The sequence below is a fragment of the Serinus canaria genome, chromosome 3 (assembly GCF_022539315.1).
Source record: "Serinus canaria isolate serCan28SL12 chromosome 3, serCan2020, whole genome shotgun sequence".
In the NCBI taxonomy this organism is placed as follows: domain Eukaryota; kingdom Metazoa; phylum Chordata; class Aves; order Passeriformes; family Fringillidae; genus Serinus; species Serinus canaria.
Window position 1 is genome coordinate 32,666,802 of NC_066316.1, and position 16,280 is coordinate 32,683,081.

Sequence of the window (16,280 nt, forward strand, 5' to 3'; positions counted from 1 at the left end):
TGAGTGTTCATGAAAGCCTTGGCTGACTGGAGGGACTGTAAGCTGTCAGATGGAGTGGAAGCTCTGGAAAGAGGAGGGGAGATGTGAAATGACATGGCACAGCTATGAGGGTCCAGGAAACATAAATGGTGGTGGGGAAATGGGCCTGTGCTTGGGCAGATGTCAAAAGGAGAGAGGAGGAAGCCTGAGGTAAAGAGAGGGGAGTGAGGGGAGTGTAGCTGGTGGGACTGGGAAGGAGGGCAGAGAAGGATGGAAGGGGCAATGGGGTAAGTTGGCAGGAGGAAGGAGGAGAGCAACCACGACTGAGGACATAGGGGGGATAAAGCAGGTGCCACGTGCATCTCTGAAAGCCTATTCCAAATGAAGGGGTTGGAAGCTTTGGGAAGCTAAATGGCATTACTTGCTGCTTGGGGTAAAAGGCAAACTCTGCAAAGCGTGCAGAGAGCAGCCCAGCTTTAACTACTGGCATATCATGACCTTTCAGATCTGTGCACAGATTTTGCATGGCCCATTGGGAAGGATAAAATGTTCTCTTTCTGCTGAAATTTCTACTTTTAACCCAGATAGTCCATTGGAAGCTTATCTTAAACATTTACTTACTGGGGCAGGACTGATTATTTCCCATCTTAGTGTGTAAATTACACCATTTCAGGGAAAATAAAATTTACCCGTGGCAATATCAGTTGAGAAGCTTTGTTTTAAAACCATTGCAGCCTCCTGGAGCCATTTGGACTTTGGGATGACAGAAGAAATCATATCTGATGAATTAAAAGACACAGTGTGCATGATGGGGTCAATGACATGGTAAAGGTGACTCCAGCCAGATTTAGGTTTAGAAATAACCACATAGTCCCTGCAATGTACACCACAAAACCAAGCTTCCTGGCCTCTTTTAACCTCACACATAGACAGTATGTGCTGTCTAGCCATAAACCAGCTTCCTCTGTAAGTCCCAACCTTAAAATTAGCTCAGCTTTCCCAGCACAAAACCTTTCTAGATGGTTTTCCTGTTACAAGGATAAGCAATGCACCTTCTTGATCACTAGCAAGTGGACAATAAAATACGGCCACATATTGGATTTGAACTTTTTCAGAGTAGCTCCCAGGATGGTTTTGGTGCTGGGCATGTTGATGAGACACTGGCAAGGTAAACTGTAATTGCAATGACACTGATGTAAAAGTGGTGCCTGTGTAAATAGGTGAGTAGAATATGGGGCACTGAGTCATAAGTGTTGGGGGGAAAAAGGTAACACAGCCTGGATGAAATGTGTTATTAAAAAGTATGTTTTAGAGTTGGTTCTGTGGACAAACTTTCTCTGAGAAGCTGCTGATTATCTTGTCCTACCAAACTCCTTAAAAATCCTGTCCGAACACACCTAGTCTTAGTCCAAGCCTTAATTCCAGCTAGTCAGAGAAGGAGTCCGTTCTAGCAAGTCTGGCCCTGCAATCCACGCAATCCAGTACAATCCTTCTCTAAGTATTCATCTTTAGCTGCTGATGCAGCTAAAAATTCTTACCCATTTTTTGCACACGGGTTAGAGACTAAGTGGTGTAAATTTCTGCCATTTTGTTACATTGAAAATCTCATTACCTGCTAAAGGTGTTCATTTCAGACCGTGTTCACCTGTATATGCAAAGTAAAAAAATGTATTACTGGTTTTATCAAAATCTTAGCTTATCAGTGAAGCATTTTGAGCCCATTTATAATAACAGTAGGACTTACAGTTCAAATTATAGTTAAAATAAAGGATATGCAAACTTTCTGGTAACCCCCATTTCCCTGGTGTTATTTTTAACCTTCCACTGCTCCTCTGGGTTCCAGGCACAATAGCTGCAGTCTGGAATGGGCTGCTATAGTGAATCCTTTACCAGAAGTAGCATGATGTTAATATTGAAGGATTTTTTTTTTTTCCTTCTTATTCTATAATCTGCTTGGAGTCAGTCTTATTTGTTTGTTAACAGACTCCTCTGATGCACAAGCCAATGTTGATGTGTTTTATCCAAGCTGGTTATGCCTTTGTTCTTTTTGTTGTCCTCAAGACTGTTTTACCCATCCTTCAAGGCTGGATTTGGGTAACTGACCACCTGAGTGTGGTTTATCATGGTGGGGCCTCCCATATCATCCTGTGCCTCTCCTTTCAAGGCTTCTTCTATCATCCCATACCGTTACTCCTCTGCACAGCATTTTATTGAAGGATCAGAGACAATTTGTTCTGACTGATTATACCTGTATTGGTCATTGCTGCCTGTTAGTTACAAAAATGCATTAACTCTTGAACCATGCAATAATACAAAAATTGTACAAAAAGCAGAACAGGGGAATAGTCACCAGGTCATTCAATAACTGCTGTCACAGGCTAAACCAAATCTCTGGGCATGCCAAAACAAGTTCAGATGAAGCCTGATGGGTCCTGAGGCTCATGGTGCTGGCCTGGCACAAAGGCTGTGGTCTCTTACAATAAACAGCAACACCATTTTTACTGAGGCATCATAAAGATACATGTTCTAAACCTTCACCTACAATATTTTCCAGTGTAAATTTATAGCTAGTGCTGTAAAACTTGACTTCAACTCCACTCTTAACCTGTGGGACACTGCCTGTCCTGGCTGTAGTACTAAGCTGGAGGCCTTTGTCACCAAATCCTAAAGCCCTTCCCAGACCCATCACCTTCAAATCAAACCTCGCTGTTCCTTGTTTGGAACTCAGCCCTCACAGTCTTCAGGTAGCTAACATAGGATCCAGGCAATAGCTTTGTTGTTCTGCAACTGGCAGTATAAAATTTATCCAGCTCCTCTGTCAGCCCAGGAGCCCATCAGACCTAACCAAAAGCAGAGCAGTCTCAGCTGAGTCAGGGCAAACCCGAGCCTCTTCATCAGCACACACTTCCAGGGCCCTGGCTGCTCAAAGCTGACTCAGACATGATGTCTCAGGTGACAACTGGCTCCAAGCAGACCCATAGGGTCACTTCCCAGATGTGTTTCTTGCTGCACAGGTGCAACATAAAGGCACATTCATGTGCTTGGGCACCACATCCAGGAAAGCCTGTCACTGCACCTGGCATGCTGCTGAAGGCTGTTGGAATGTAGCTCCTGGAAAAGCTCCCAGCTCACCTGGGCTGCAGGTGAGCCTCCAGCCCATTTTTTTTCTCCCATTGCCTCCTGTGTGCAGGTTTCAGAATTGACAGTAGGGGGTATGAAATGCACAGTTAATGCCTGCCAGGCTTCCTTCTCCATCGTGGAATGACACATGCTAACCTCCCATGCTGCAGATTTGCAGCAAGCACGTAGGGTTGTGAAGCCTGGTCTCTAAGCAGCTAATGAGAATGATAAATAGTAAATGCTAACCACAAAAATCATTAATTATTTCCCTGTATTTTAGTGAAAGGAAAAGCTACTGAAAAGGTTCACTGTACATAGTACCTTTCAATGAGTCCTGAGTCACAGATTGAAATGTGGAACATCTGTTATTAGGCCATTGCTTGGGGTTTTCTTTCCCATCAGGTAAATTTTAAAAGTTAAATAAAACATGACTGTACAAGGAATTGCACACCTAGCTTAATTTCTAAAGTATCTTAAACAACTGAAAAACAAACTGAGGCTCAGGGTTTTAGTGTTTGGTATACTCACAATGTCAAGCCCAGGACATTTCAACCCATAGGTGCCTAACTAAAGGAGCAAGAAAAACTATAACTATAACTGGGAAATGTCCTGTAAAATTAATCTCTGTGTTATAAATAAAGATGCACCAGAGGAAATCTGAGAATAGGTTTTAACTTTCTGCCTAATGAGAAATAGATGATAACTATATAGAGAGAATTTTAGGTTTCCTATTTTGGACAGCAGTAAAGTAAAAAAGATGTGACAGACTGCTTTTGTTTATGAGGTTAAGCTGACAGTCATTTTCAGCAGTGTTGCCATTTACGAGAGAAGGCACGTTCTTTATTCTACTCATGGAAAACAGTTATATAAGAATGACCTGTATTGGATTAGATTTTCTGCTTTAGATCAGTGCAAATTCAATATTCACCATCTACCTGAATTTAATTCATTATATGAACAGCTGCAACACACAGAGTTTGAACATTGATGTGCAGTGTCACCAAACCAGAGCACTCTTTCATCTTGTATCCAATATAATACCCTATGTATATCAATTTGATTTTAACTAGTTGCTGCCATCACAAAGCAGCTCTTTCATTTTATGTCAGAATTCCCTAGGCACACTAGAAAAATTGGCTCACACAAAGCTGCTTCATGTGGATTTAACGGGATCATTGTAGTACTATTTTTCCTGTGTGTGAAACATAATCTCATTGAATTAATATCTTTTCTATTCCTTATCTATAGCCACATTTTAGTGTTTTGAATTAGCCTAAATCTGTCTCTAAAGTAGAGCAATAGTCCCATAGCTATGCACACCTCTCTTTGTCAGATTTTTACTCTTAAATGGCTCAAATAATCCATTTTCTTCCAAAGCCCTCTAGCCTATCTAGTGCCCTAGACACCTGCTATTTTTACCCCTGCAGTAAAAGTCACCAATAAACATGGCAGTATGGTAATTCATGTTCATAAAACAGCCCTGTTGAAGCCGAGAAGACACAATAAATCTTAGTTGGACTGTCACCATCCATTGTAGATCAGGCTTCAACAGCTGAGGCTGCTTTTGCTTAGAGCTCTAGCTCTAGTGGGCTGTGTTAACCTAAATATTATGGTGGGATGAACATTGCTCATGCACAATGAATTATTCTTTGTCTTCCTTTCAAATGCTTTCAAGTATACATAGCTTTTCTCACATTCTTGTTAGAAAATGAGTAATACTTCCTGTTTTGAGACATCTAAACCTTTTTAAAATTCTGTATTTCACATGAAGTGAAATAATTTTACATATTTCTATTACCCTAAATAAAAAGCTTATTTTTGCAAGTAAAATTCTCTGAAAACCAAGCATTTCTGATCAAAAGCAAATGTATTTTGGATTTAAAGAAAGCTTCACTAAGACACATTTTTTAAAGTTATGCATGACCAGCTTTTTTGTTTATCGGGGAGTGATGAAGCACCAAGGGCAAACAAACAGGAATTGCATCCACTTAAAACAAAGCCCAAAGAAGGTAAACAGTTGCATATTCTATTCTGAATAAATGGTCTTCACTTTTGAGATGTTGTCTACACCAGGCAAAGTAAGCATGATCATTAAAGTGTGCTAAGGCAGTATATAATTTGGTGGATGTCAAAATTTAACATTATGTATCTAAGACCTCCAGTATTTTGAACAAGAAGCTTTGCCATGAATGTTTTTAATCTAGATGGTACTGTTTAGTTGCTGTCTGTGAACATTTGCTTCAGTGTAGTTCTACTGACAGGTCAATGTGTACTCTATCACCTGAATGAGATGCTGCTCTAAGAAGGACACTTTATTTCTATTTCAAGATACTTTCTGTCCCTGTAGATCTCTTTCCAGTACTGCATGATATTGATTAACTGCAAAGAAAGCATCCCATGTGCGTGGCTTTTGTATTGTTGTATGGTCCTCGGCAGTCTCTGTGGTCTCTTTATCCCTGTTAGTTTTTTCCAAAAGACTCAGCATAGGAACAGAAGTAAATCTATGTCCTTCAGGATGACCCAGAGATAATAAGACAACCTTTTGCTCCTGTCACCCTAAGGAAGTACTGAAGGGGGGATATTGAACAGTGCTTACAGCAGCTCTTTCTGTAGCTTGCTGTTATTTATGGGTATTCATTCCTGGTCATAATATGCAGCACAGTTGAGAATCAAAAAAATTATTAAATCCATAAAGTGGCATGGATGAAATCTAGTAGCTTTTCCATAGTGCTGGGACAAATGTTCCATACTAACTGAGGAGCTAGAGCATATTGTGTAGAGTGAGCATCAGAAGTGATCCAAGTCTCCTGTCCTCAGCAAACTGACATGTGATGCACACCTGGAGCATCTCTGAACTTCCTATCCAAGACCAGGCAGAACAAGCAAAGTTAGAGACCCCTCTGCTTGACAGACCTAGGCCACTTTCAAGGAGATTAGGTTTGCTAGTTTAGGATGTAGGAACATTATTTAAATAGACACTGGTAAGGAAGAATTGCCATACACCTTTTCTTTTTTGTTGGAAGAAAAAAAGCAGAGAAATATACATGTGCTTGCCATCAGTGGGTGTGGAACACTAAATAAAGCACATGAGCACTGAAGGCTTATGGATCTGGATGGTATGATTTCTTCCCTGAATCAGAGGGACTCCATCACTGTGCATTTCTCTGCATTTGGTTCATGCAGCAGGAAGTTTTTAGCGTAGCATTCAGCAGGACTGGGCATAGGAGGGGTGTTTCAGCTCTAATGGGCTGAAATATGCTGCTGCATCTAGCTCATGCTAGAATTTTTGCAATGGAAAATACTAAAAATAACTATTCACTGGTGTTTTCAGCAATTTGTTCTTGTTGAACTGCATGTGTGTGGCTAGAAGTTGTTTCTTTTAGTTATTCCTAAGGTCTCCCAGTTTTGTTTGCAGAACTAAGACCAAAAATGTTTATACAAATAAAGTTAGCAATTTGGTATGTGAAATTTTGCCTCAGTATCCTTTGCTATTAGATCACAACAAAGACATGAAGATGGAGAAAAAAGTATGTTTGCAAGTACTAAAACATTGGATTTGGACTATTTGAGAAAACAGCCAGTGTGAAGCTCATCTGGAATGATTACAAAAACTTAGAATACTTCTGGTCTTCTCATTTAGTGCTTCTGGAAAGAATAGCAATGTTTTGTCACTGCTGTAGTGATTTTCAACTGTATGCATGTTAAGCAATGAGCTCCCATTAAAATGAGATATCATCTTGTTTCTGTCATGGGGGAAACTGAGCCCCAGGTCAAGTGTTCCCTGCTCTCCCACTCTGCCTCTCTGAGCTAGCTCAGATTGCTTGCAAAAGTCATCCTTCCTTAAGGATGTAGGTGTTGAAAAATCAATACTAGATTATGTTCTTTGCTATTAGCCTGAGCAGCTTTTTCTATTTCCCAGAACTTACTAATGTGCTGTTGTATAGAGGTCATCTTTCTGCCGAATGGCTGAATAATCCAGAAGGGTGCAGGGCCAAGTTCCCTCTCCACAAGCAGAGAGACAAAAGTAAAAGTCATTCCTAGGATACAGATAAAAAGACTTCATTTTTGTCACCTCTACATCAAAAAGCAGATTGGAGAATCTTCAGGAGCAACAAAAGACATTTACAGACTGAGGAGACTGATGTAGGCTGTAAAATAAATAATGGCAAACATATTTTTTATGTTTCCTGATTAAATGAAGGCAGTGCAGGGTTTTTTTATTGTTTTGAGTTTTGGTTTGGTTTTCCTTAAATGCAAATTGCAATGGCCACTAGATGACCTGGAAATCAATTTCTGCAGATGTTGGTCCTTGTTATTCCATTTTAACTGAGGTCATTTCAGGCAAGAATGAAAATCAAGGCACTACTCGCTGACAAAACTTATATATTTTATCAATACTAGAAAGCAGAGTTATGGCTTTGTTGCATGGCTTAAAGTTAAGCCAATTTCCTTTTTCTGTCTTACTAGAAATAAATATATTAAAAATTATCCATATAAATAAATATAAAAGTCTATCCACATAAAAGCCTACAAGTATTTAGAAGGTATACACTACGATACAGGAATTGTTATAAATTAAATAGCTTTGTTTAAGTTCATTATTTGCCCACATGCTTGAATAAAACCATATTATGAATGGAGAGAGAAGAACTTCAAGGTTGGAAGCTAGGTACTATTCAAATGGTTGCCAACCCTGTGTGATGGAAATGACTCAAGGCACTGCCATCTCTTTTGTCCTTGTACTATCATTTTAGGTAGGAAACAGCCAAATGGGCCACTTGTGTAGATTATGTAATTTTGTCCCAGTCATAAATAGGACAAACACAGGAGTCCCTTTTATACTCCTCATGATGACTTTTTCCTTCTGTGTCATTCTGAGCATTTCATTACTCAGATGTGGGGTTTTTTTACTTTTTTCTTCAAAACTTTTGTTTATTCTTTGTTCTTGTTATATTTGTGTAGGATTATATTGGAATGAAACTCAGACCTCCAATACAAAGGAGTACACTTTATTATGAAAAACATTTCCTTCCAGGCACCCCACCATCCTGCATTACCAAGTGTTGCACTTCCCTGGTGTTTTTGCCTTTCTTGCAAGAAGGGCTTTAATCCCTGAAGCAGAATCAAACCTGTGGTGTCCAACATGTGATGTTTTCAGCCAGGTTCACCTGACTCCTCCTTTGCCTTCCCTTTTGCCTAACCTGTCTTGGTGCATTTGCAGCACAGCTTGATGCCCCAATGAGTTCTCTCTCTCTCTCTCTCTCTCTCTTTGCAGGGGTTTGTAGTTGATGAACATGCAGCCATGCAAGCTCGATGGGAAGAAGCATCTAGAGAAACAATCAAGAAGACAACCAAGCCATGCCCCAACTGCAATATTCCAGTAGAAAAAAATGGTAAGTTTATTAGAGGTCTTGTACTTACCTGTCTCTTGAAATTCATTTTACAGTATAAACATACGAATGTGCAGGTGTACTTATACATAATATTATTCCAAAAGGGGAGAGCACAAAAATCTTGAATAATTCCCTGTGTCACCTTATCTAAATTATCTTAAAAACACGAAATAAATCACTCAGTTCTAAAACCACCAACTAAGCCTCACAAAATGTCCAGCTATTTTTTAGACAGGGGAAATGGGGCATTGGATGTAGCATTCATATGACTGGATATCCAGCTAGTTATCCAGACTTTCCATTGTCACTGGGAAAAATAGACATTTTTAGGGTAAAACTCATCTCCTGATGAAGCAGAACATATGTAGGCCAGAAAATCATCCCTAAAAGTGAGGTGTGAAGAATTAGTCTTGCTGTAGATGTCTACACAGTATAAGGCTGAATTTGGGTGAGATTAATCCCAACCCAGCCACTTGCCCACAGTAGAAAAGCAAGTTAGAGGAAGCAACATGAGTCCTGACAAACAGTTTGCATTAATCAGTGCTTACCATGTAGGAAGAAAAGTAATCTGCTGGCACTGGGATGTTTAAAATGAAGAACAGGAATGGTAAATAGACTGTACTTTATAGGTTAATACTGTTCCAAGACTTAATTGTATTTATGTTAATTAATAAAAATATATTAATAAAATTGCCTAAATATTATACAAATACTTAGAGGGTGTTTCCCAGTCTTGTGACATTTACATGGGACACTGAAAACACCAAATAAGGCACTATGAACTGCAAGGGGAGAACACTTTGAGCAGTGACACTGCAGAAATATTACTGGGGAAGAAATAGGACAAAATCCTGAAATCTGGGGTTTGATGAGAGAAAAGGCAGTTGGCAGATGGAAAGTGGGAGACACCTTCAAGCACCAGAAGCAGAAGGAAAGAAAGCTTGAATTGAAGAGTGGGAAGGTGAGACAAGATTTGGCATAGCCTGGAGAGCAAGGTGGGCAGCAGAAGAGAGATAACAGAGGCCTAGGTCAAAAATTATTTACAGATTTGTAGAACAGACTGAAAAACAGAAGTTTTCATCTGATTAGAAATAGACAACTTGTAATGGTGACTATTTATATTCAGGAGTTTCTGCACAGCCAAACAAAACCCCCTTCTGGTTAGGCTTGAAGGAGTGGTAAGACCTTTACTTTCTCTTAGACTGTGAGCACCCTGCTTTAGTTGCCCTGCTTTGAGCAGAGTTTTGGATTGGGTGTTCTCTTAAGGGACCTTCCCACCTCAGTGACTCTGTCATTTTGCAAATAAAATCACGAAGCTTAAAAATTGCAGTGCTTGCCTTCTTCTTTGGTCATGGGTACTGCACATGCCAGCTTCTAGGCTGCCATTTGTAAGCTTTAAAGAAACACTTCAGAGCTGCCAAAGTACAGCTGCTGTCCAGAGACTGACAACTGTATCCTGATGTCTGCCAGCAGTCCTCAGTTGGGAGGAGTTCGCTGACTCCGCACAGGAGAATAATTCTGCTTTCCTTCCCATCTTCTGTGGACAGTGTCTTTTACAAGGGACAGTGACAATACCAATAACTTTTCTGTAATAGCCCACATAAACTACAGGCATTGTAGAATATTTCTGGGCGCCAGTAACTTTCCTGCAACAGCTGAAGTGAAAGAGGGAAACCCTTTCCCACAGGGAAGGCCCCAGTCTGAGTGAGTTCAGACACACATCCATGTCTCTCAGAGAGCTGCAGGACCCCTTGCTTGAGGCACTCTCCACTCCTGACTGCTGATCTCAGCTGCCAGGCAGCAGAGGATAACAGGGATTATGCAGCTTAGCAGGGAGGGCACACGTTTTACAGAGGGCACCCAATGGGTTTGGGTCCTGCACCAGCACTGAGATGAGTTTTACCCAGTAATGGCTTAATACAAGCTGCAAGAGAGGACTGGATCTAAACTTTAAATAAACTGGAACATGGAGGCTGGCCATTTGTATGTTTACATTTAAATAAGATAAAAATCTTTCTGGCACATTGCATTTCTTACACAAAGATATAAACTGACAAATAGACCTTGCCATCACAAGTGGTTTTCTCTCTTTGTCAGGTGAAGCAGACAGGCCTATTTTAACAAACCAATTCTTGTTTGGTTTTGCCTCCTGAGAAACATTCTGGAGTGGCACTTTTAAAAACATGGTGTAAGGGCAGCAGCTCATACAGTAAGGAACACACACTCCCTGTACCTCCCATCACCATTTGGAGTCAAACCAAGATGACATTTCAGCATTTCTTCATGCTTTTCTCTCAGCTTGAATTATACAAAAGATCTCTTTGTGTGGCAAGCAACATAATTTCAGTTTGCAGTGTATTTCTGTAATGACCTTTGACAATGTTAATGTTTATATATTACAAAATAAACTTTGATCAAGGTTATGAGCAGAGAAATTAAAGCTGCTCTCGTGGTATGGAGAAGTAAGAAACCCAACATGCAAAAAACATTTATATGATCAAAAGGCTGCTTCAGATACTAAAAAGCTCAAATCAACTTAAATTACTAATGTCATTTTTGTGTGATCAGCAGTCAGCAACCAAAGTCTGTATCTCCTGATTAACCAACTTTGCAAATCTTGCAAATCTTTGAATCCAAATTCAAGAAAGGATTTAATGTTGTTCATCTTCTGGCTCACAGCTGGACTAGTGTAGAGTGACCTTGAGGAGGTAACTCTCCAGGACTGCTTTGAAAGGTCACAGACTATCATCTCTTTTCCCTATCCCTAGCGTAGCCTTTTTTAATTTCCTCCTACCCCAGCAGTCCCTCAAGCGAGAAATGCACATTAAAGCCCAATAAGAGAGGAGCAGCAGGTTTTGGAAAGCCTAGGGAGATATTCTTTGGGTTTGTACTTTTATTAAATAATTTACTTAGTTGGTAAATTAGTGTCTAGGAAAGTCGATTTTAATGCTCTTAATTGTTGATTACCATCTCTAAGTGTTTTCCAAGTACCAAAGCCATTCTGTTGCTGTTTTGCAGGTGGCTGCATGCACATGAAATGTCCTCGCCCTCAGTGCAGGTTTGAGTGGTGCTGGAACTGTGGCCTGGAGTGGAACAGAACCTGCATGGGAGATCACTGGTTTGAGTAGCAGGGCTGAGGCCAGCCCGTGCTGCTGCTAAAGCTTGTCTTTATCAGGGTCAAATTCTGAACCATTTGCTTGAACAAAAGTCCCAGTGGTTTTAGGGACACAGAGTTCAGAAGCTGGCCTAGTTTGTTGGCTTTTTGCTTTATTGCATATGCAATCATACCAAAATCACATTGAAGTTATGCCAAGGCTTTTAAATCCACGAAGTTAAAAGAATAATTGTTTTAATGGACAGACTTGCTCATCGTGGTACAAAGAGGGGTAAATTACAACTTTTTGAACTTGTGCAGTCTATCAACACAGACAGCTGGCCAGGTTACCAAGAGGAACCTTACTTGACATTTATAGTCAGGAATCCATAACTCTTGCAAGAGACAGCAGTCTGCATGTGTGTGTGTGTCTGAGTGTGCAAGCATCAAGGGGGGGTGGAAGATGTTTCCTGCATCATCTGCTTTTTTTCTTTGACCACTTCTTCGCTCATTCAGCACCATTTTTGATTTCAAGGCAATTCTTCTTAACAGCATTTTTGGCAGAGGGAAGGCTGTGGCTCCTTAGTGTTTTCTCTGGGTTTCTTCCTAACAGGCTTTCTGCAGGGGTTTTGCTTTCAAATGAAATTTTCATGGAAACACCCAGCTTTATGCCATACTTGTCCTTGTGTATTTGTGATGTACAACACAAAGCCAGCCTACCTACTCAGCCTACCTTTGTTACCATGGGAAGATTAGAAGATTAGCTAAGGATGCAGTTTCAGCCCTGTCCGTGGCTGTTGGTGCAGTGGTGACTGGATCCAATTATGTGTTGTTCAAGCTACACTCACAGGGCTTCATTTTTCTTGTACTCTTGGAATGCTTTGGACATGGCAAAGTGAAGCAGGAGGAGATTTCTCAGGGCTTTTCTCTACCATAATTCTTCTAAATTGAATTAGAATGTGGGTATGATTCTGAAAATACATTTACTGCTCTAATGGTGTGGGGCAGAGGGACAGCTTCATTTTACAATGTTAGCACAGTACGTAAAGTTTAATAGCATTTCCAAGTCTGAACAATTTTATTGTTTGTGATCTTTACACTGATGTTTTACTCTGAAATGAAATGGGTAATGTCCACATCCAACACACCATGTAAGGATTTGCACAATTTAGTTCTGGAGAAAAAACGCACAATAAATAAAGTGGTCAAAATTTTAAACTTTCTTTCTTTCTTTTTTATTTTTTTTAATACAAAGTAAGTGAGTACAAAAATATTGGGTGGGTCATGCTGTGCCTTGACTGATTCAAACTCCCAGCTGAGAGGCAAGCCCTTTGATTAAGACATAATGTTAGCACAAAATAAGTTCCACAACCATGGTCTTCTTTGATCAAGTTTGAACTAATATTTTGTATGGCGTGACTGCAGAGTCCTGAAAATATGGGTGGGCCTCATATCAGTGCAGAGCATGAAGCTTGAGGCATGAAAAAAATGCCAGGCTCACTAGAAAAAATGTCCAATTGCTAAAACCAGTGGAATATTCATCTAAACTGGAAGTGACATTAAAAGTGTGAGGAGACAAAAGAATGAAGGCATGAAGTACCAAAAATGAGAGCATAATTGGTAGAATTAAGAAAATAAGAACGAAAAGAAGTGGCAATGAGAAGACAATGGACGTTTCCCAAAGGTAATTTTCCTGTTTGGCACTGCTGAACTAAAATTTATGCAGGAGTAGCTACAATGAAGTGTAGGAATGCACTTGAATGCTGCAATGTAGCTCATTTAAGTATTTTGTCTTAATAGGGGTATTTAACTGTGAGTTCTGATTATCTCATTATTTGATTTTTCCTATATCTGTGTCTATTTTATAATTTAATGGGTGGTTTCCAATGGGCATGGGGAAAAGTAACAATGCCTAATTATCCTTTAATCACATGTTACATGGGAGTTCCTCACTGATTCATCATCATATTTTAAAACATTCAGAATCAAAGTCTGAATCTCTCTCTTTTTTTTTTTTTTTTTTTTTTTGGTGTCTTTCTCACATAGGAAGAAGAAGTTATTCACTATAAGGAAGTTTCACCGAGTTAGAGCCTGACTTAACATTTTAATGTTTAAGTTGTTTCATAGAAACACGTGATTTATGCCCCTGGATCAGGGTCCATTGAAGTCAATGGACTACAGGCCAGCTCCTGTATTTCCTTCTGGCCTGGGAAGGACATGCCAGGCATGAGTCATGAGGCTAGAATAGAAACACCTCCTTCTTGGAAGAACTTGTCAGAGAACAGCGTTATGAGCATTCATCTGAGACATAAGCAAGGGCAGGGAAGGAGAATAAAGAAAGGAGTTCCAGCATTGACTCAAGGTTGTGTCACACAGTCCAGATTTTGCACTTTGCCAAAAACAAATGTGTATTCTGAGGAATTTAACAGAATGTGTCCTGATCTTCTCTGTGTTAATACTATATGTCTCCATGCATACATAAACAAACTTTGAGGTGTTAATCTGATTTCTCTTTAAGATCCTCATAGTTTTCACAATTTAAAGGGCATGAAAATTCAGGATTAATGCTCTGCTGACACTGTAGGAATTCTGGAATTCCTATAAAGATGTAAATTGAACCTAAAATGTCCTACACTGGTAAATGGTTTTTTGCATGGAAAGTGCCATTTTAAAAAATATATTTAAAATGTTTTGAAAAAGTCTGATTTATTTTGCATTTTGATGCAAAACAGAACAGAACAAAACAAGTTTTCAGTGTCCATTCAGAATGCTCCTCTTATTTCAGCTTTGAAATATCAGAGTGAAATTCACCTCACTCCAACTTTAGCTCTCTGGCTGGTCCAGCAGCTTCTGAAGTGTGTTGTGCATGTGCATGGTGGAGCCTGCTGAGTTTTTAGCACAATTGCTCATGGCTAGAGGTGTGATGGCAACACCCCTGCTGAGACAAGGCACAGTTCCTGACAGGATGCACAGGACCTGTTCTGTGTGCTCCTGCACACTCTTGGCTCGGCTGCTGCATGAGGAGGGGAATCTTCCTTTTTATAAAACAGAGCACTGGCATTATTTGCTGGCACTCATGAAGCCAGCCTTGGCAAACATTTCCTCAGGGCTGGCATGCACATCTCTGGAAGTGATCCTGGGCAGCCGTGGAGGTTAATGAAGACTAACAGGACTCAAGCATGAAAGAAGGTAACCAACCTGAAGGCTTCAGCAGATGAAAAGTTTTAAAGAGCTTGTGGGTTTATGTTCTCTCCTAGCAATACACTCTGGAAACAATTACATTTAACTGTATGTTCTAAGAAGGTGATTTACTGTGGAGCTATAAACCAAAAAAGAGAAGGCTGTACCTTTTTACCTCAAGGTTTGACTTTGTTAATTGAATTATCTTTACCTTGAACCTTCTTCATCTTTCAGATTAAAACAATTACAGACTTGTTCTTGGTACTGCATTCTGGGATCCTTTAGTGCATGCTAAGTGGATTAAGTACAGGATCTATGCTTAAATATTCAATAATAATTATCATTATAATAATTCAGCTCTATATCGACAATTAAAATCTCTAATACTTAATTCCAGCTAGAAATGAAATACAAATACCAAGTATATTAGGAAGGAAATACATAACAGTTTGGGTTCCTCAGGAAAAAGCGTATTGCAAAGTTTAAAGCAAATACTACTTCAGGAGCTGTGACTTTGACTAAAATATCATTTATATGCCTGTCTTATCTTGTCACAAAACACAAGCCAAATTATTTCATTTTAAAGGGTACACTTTAAAGAAAAGACTCAGTAAGTGGCACTCCAGAAGAAACATTATCCTGCTGATGGGAAGTAACAGTCAAGCTCTGAAAGAACAGCAAGCAGTGTGAAATGCTATGTGAATAAGAATAGTGAGGTACCATCTCTATTGCAAATCAGCGTGGTATGTGGTATTTTTGCCTGCAGATGTTGTTGATCACGTGTGCTGGGGTGAAATTTGAATTTGTGGAGGGAAACATGAAGCACTTGGAGGTGAGAGGCCAGATTCCAAGAAATTCTGCTGGCCTGGAAGACTGGGAAAATTCAGCCCTTTCTGCCCAAGGGCTTTCTCACACTTGGAGTAACAACCACTGCTATGTTCCTCATGTTCCTCATGCGCTGCTCAAACCATTACACAAGTAAGTCATCATGTATGAGAACCTCAGGAAGCAACACTTGCAGCAAGACTGGAAGGATAAAGCATAAAATCAGCTCTGAAGATTGGTTATCCCCATGCTGACCTACTTTGTCTGATACAGTGTTTGATGAGTATGGTGTGGTGCTTTAACCAGCCAGCAAACTGTGTACCACACAGCCACTCGTGCACTGTGCCTCCCCAGCCCCGCTGTGGGATGAGGAGGGGAACCTGAAAAACGTTAAAACCTGGGGGTTGAGATAAGAGCAGTTTAATCATTGAAGTAAAGTAAAATATCACCATCATCTTTATCATCATCATCATCATGGAATCGTTGTAAGGAAAATGGAGATGACCAAAAGTGAAAAAGGAACAAAACCCAAGATGAACGAGTGCTGCACAATATAATTGGTCACTACCCACTGACTGATGCCCAGCCCTGCCCTGAGTAGGGATCAGCCCCTCTCAGCTGACTCCCCTAGTTTATACACTGAGCTTGTCCTTCTGTGCTCTGGGATATCCCTGGATATCCCTTTAGCC

General features: G+C 40.1%; 1 protein-coding gene across 2 annotated transcripts in view; it reads left to right on the forward strand.

Moving 5' to 3' along the window:
* PRKN (parkin RBR E3 ubiquitin protein ligase) overlaps positions 1-12,804 on the forward strand; it is a 678,491-nt gene extending 665,687 nt beyond the window's left edge. For both annotated transcript variants that reach the window (XM_030235709.2, XM_018915631.2), the window contains exons 11-12: positions 8,375-8,492; positions 11,511-12,804. In XM_030235709.2, the coding sequence (XP_030091569.1) occupies positions 8,375-8,492; positions 11,511-11,620 (228 nt within the window). In that variant the 3' untranslated portion in view covers positions 11,621-12,804. The remainder of the gene's footprint in view (positions 1-8,374; positions 8,493-11,510) is intronic.
* The last annotated feature ends 3,476 nt before the right edge of the window (positions 12,805-16,280 follow it).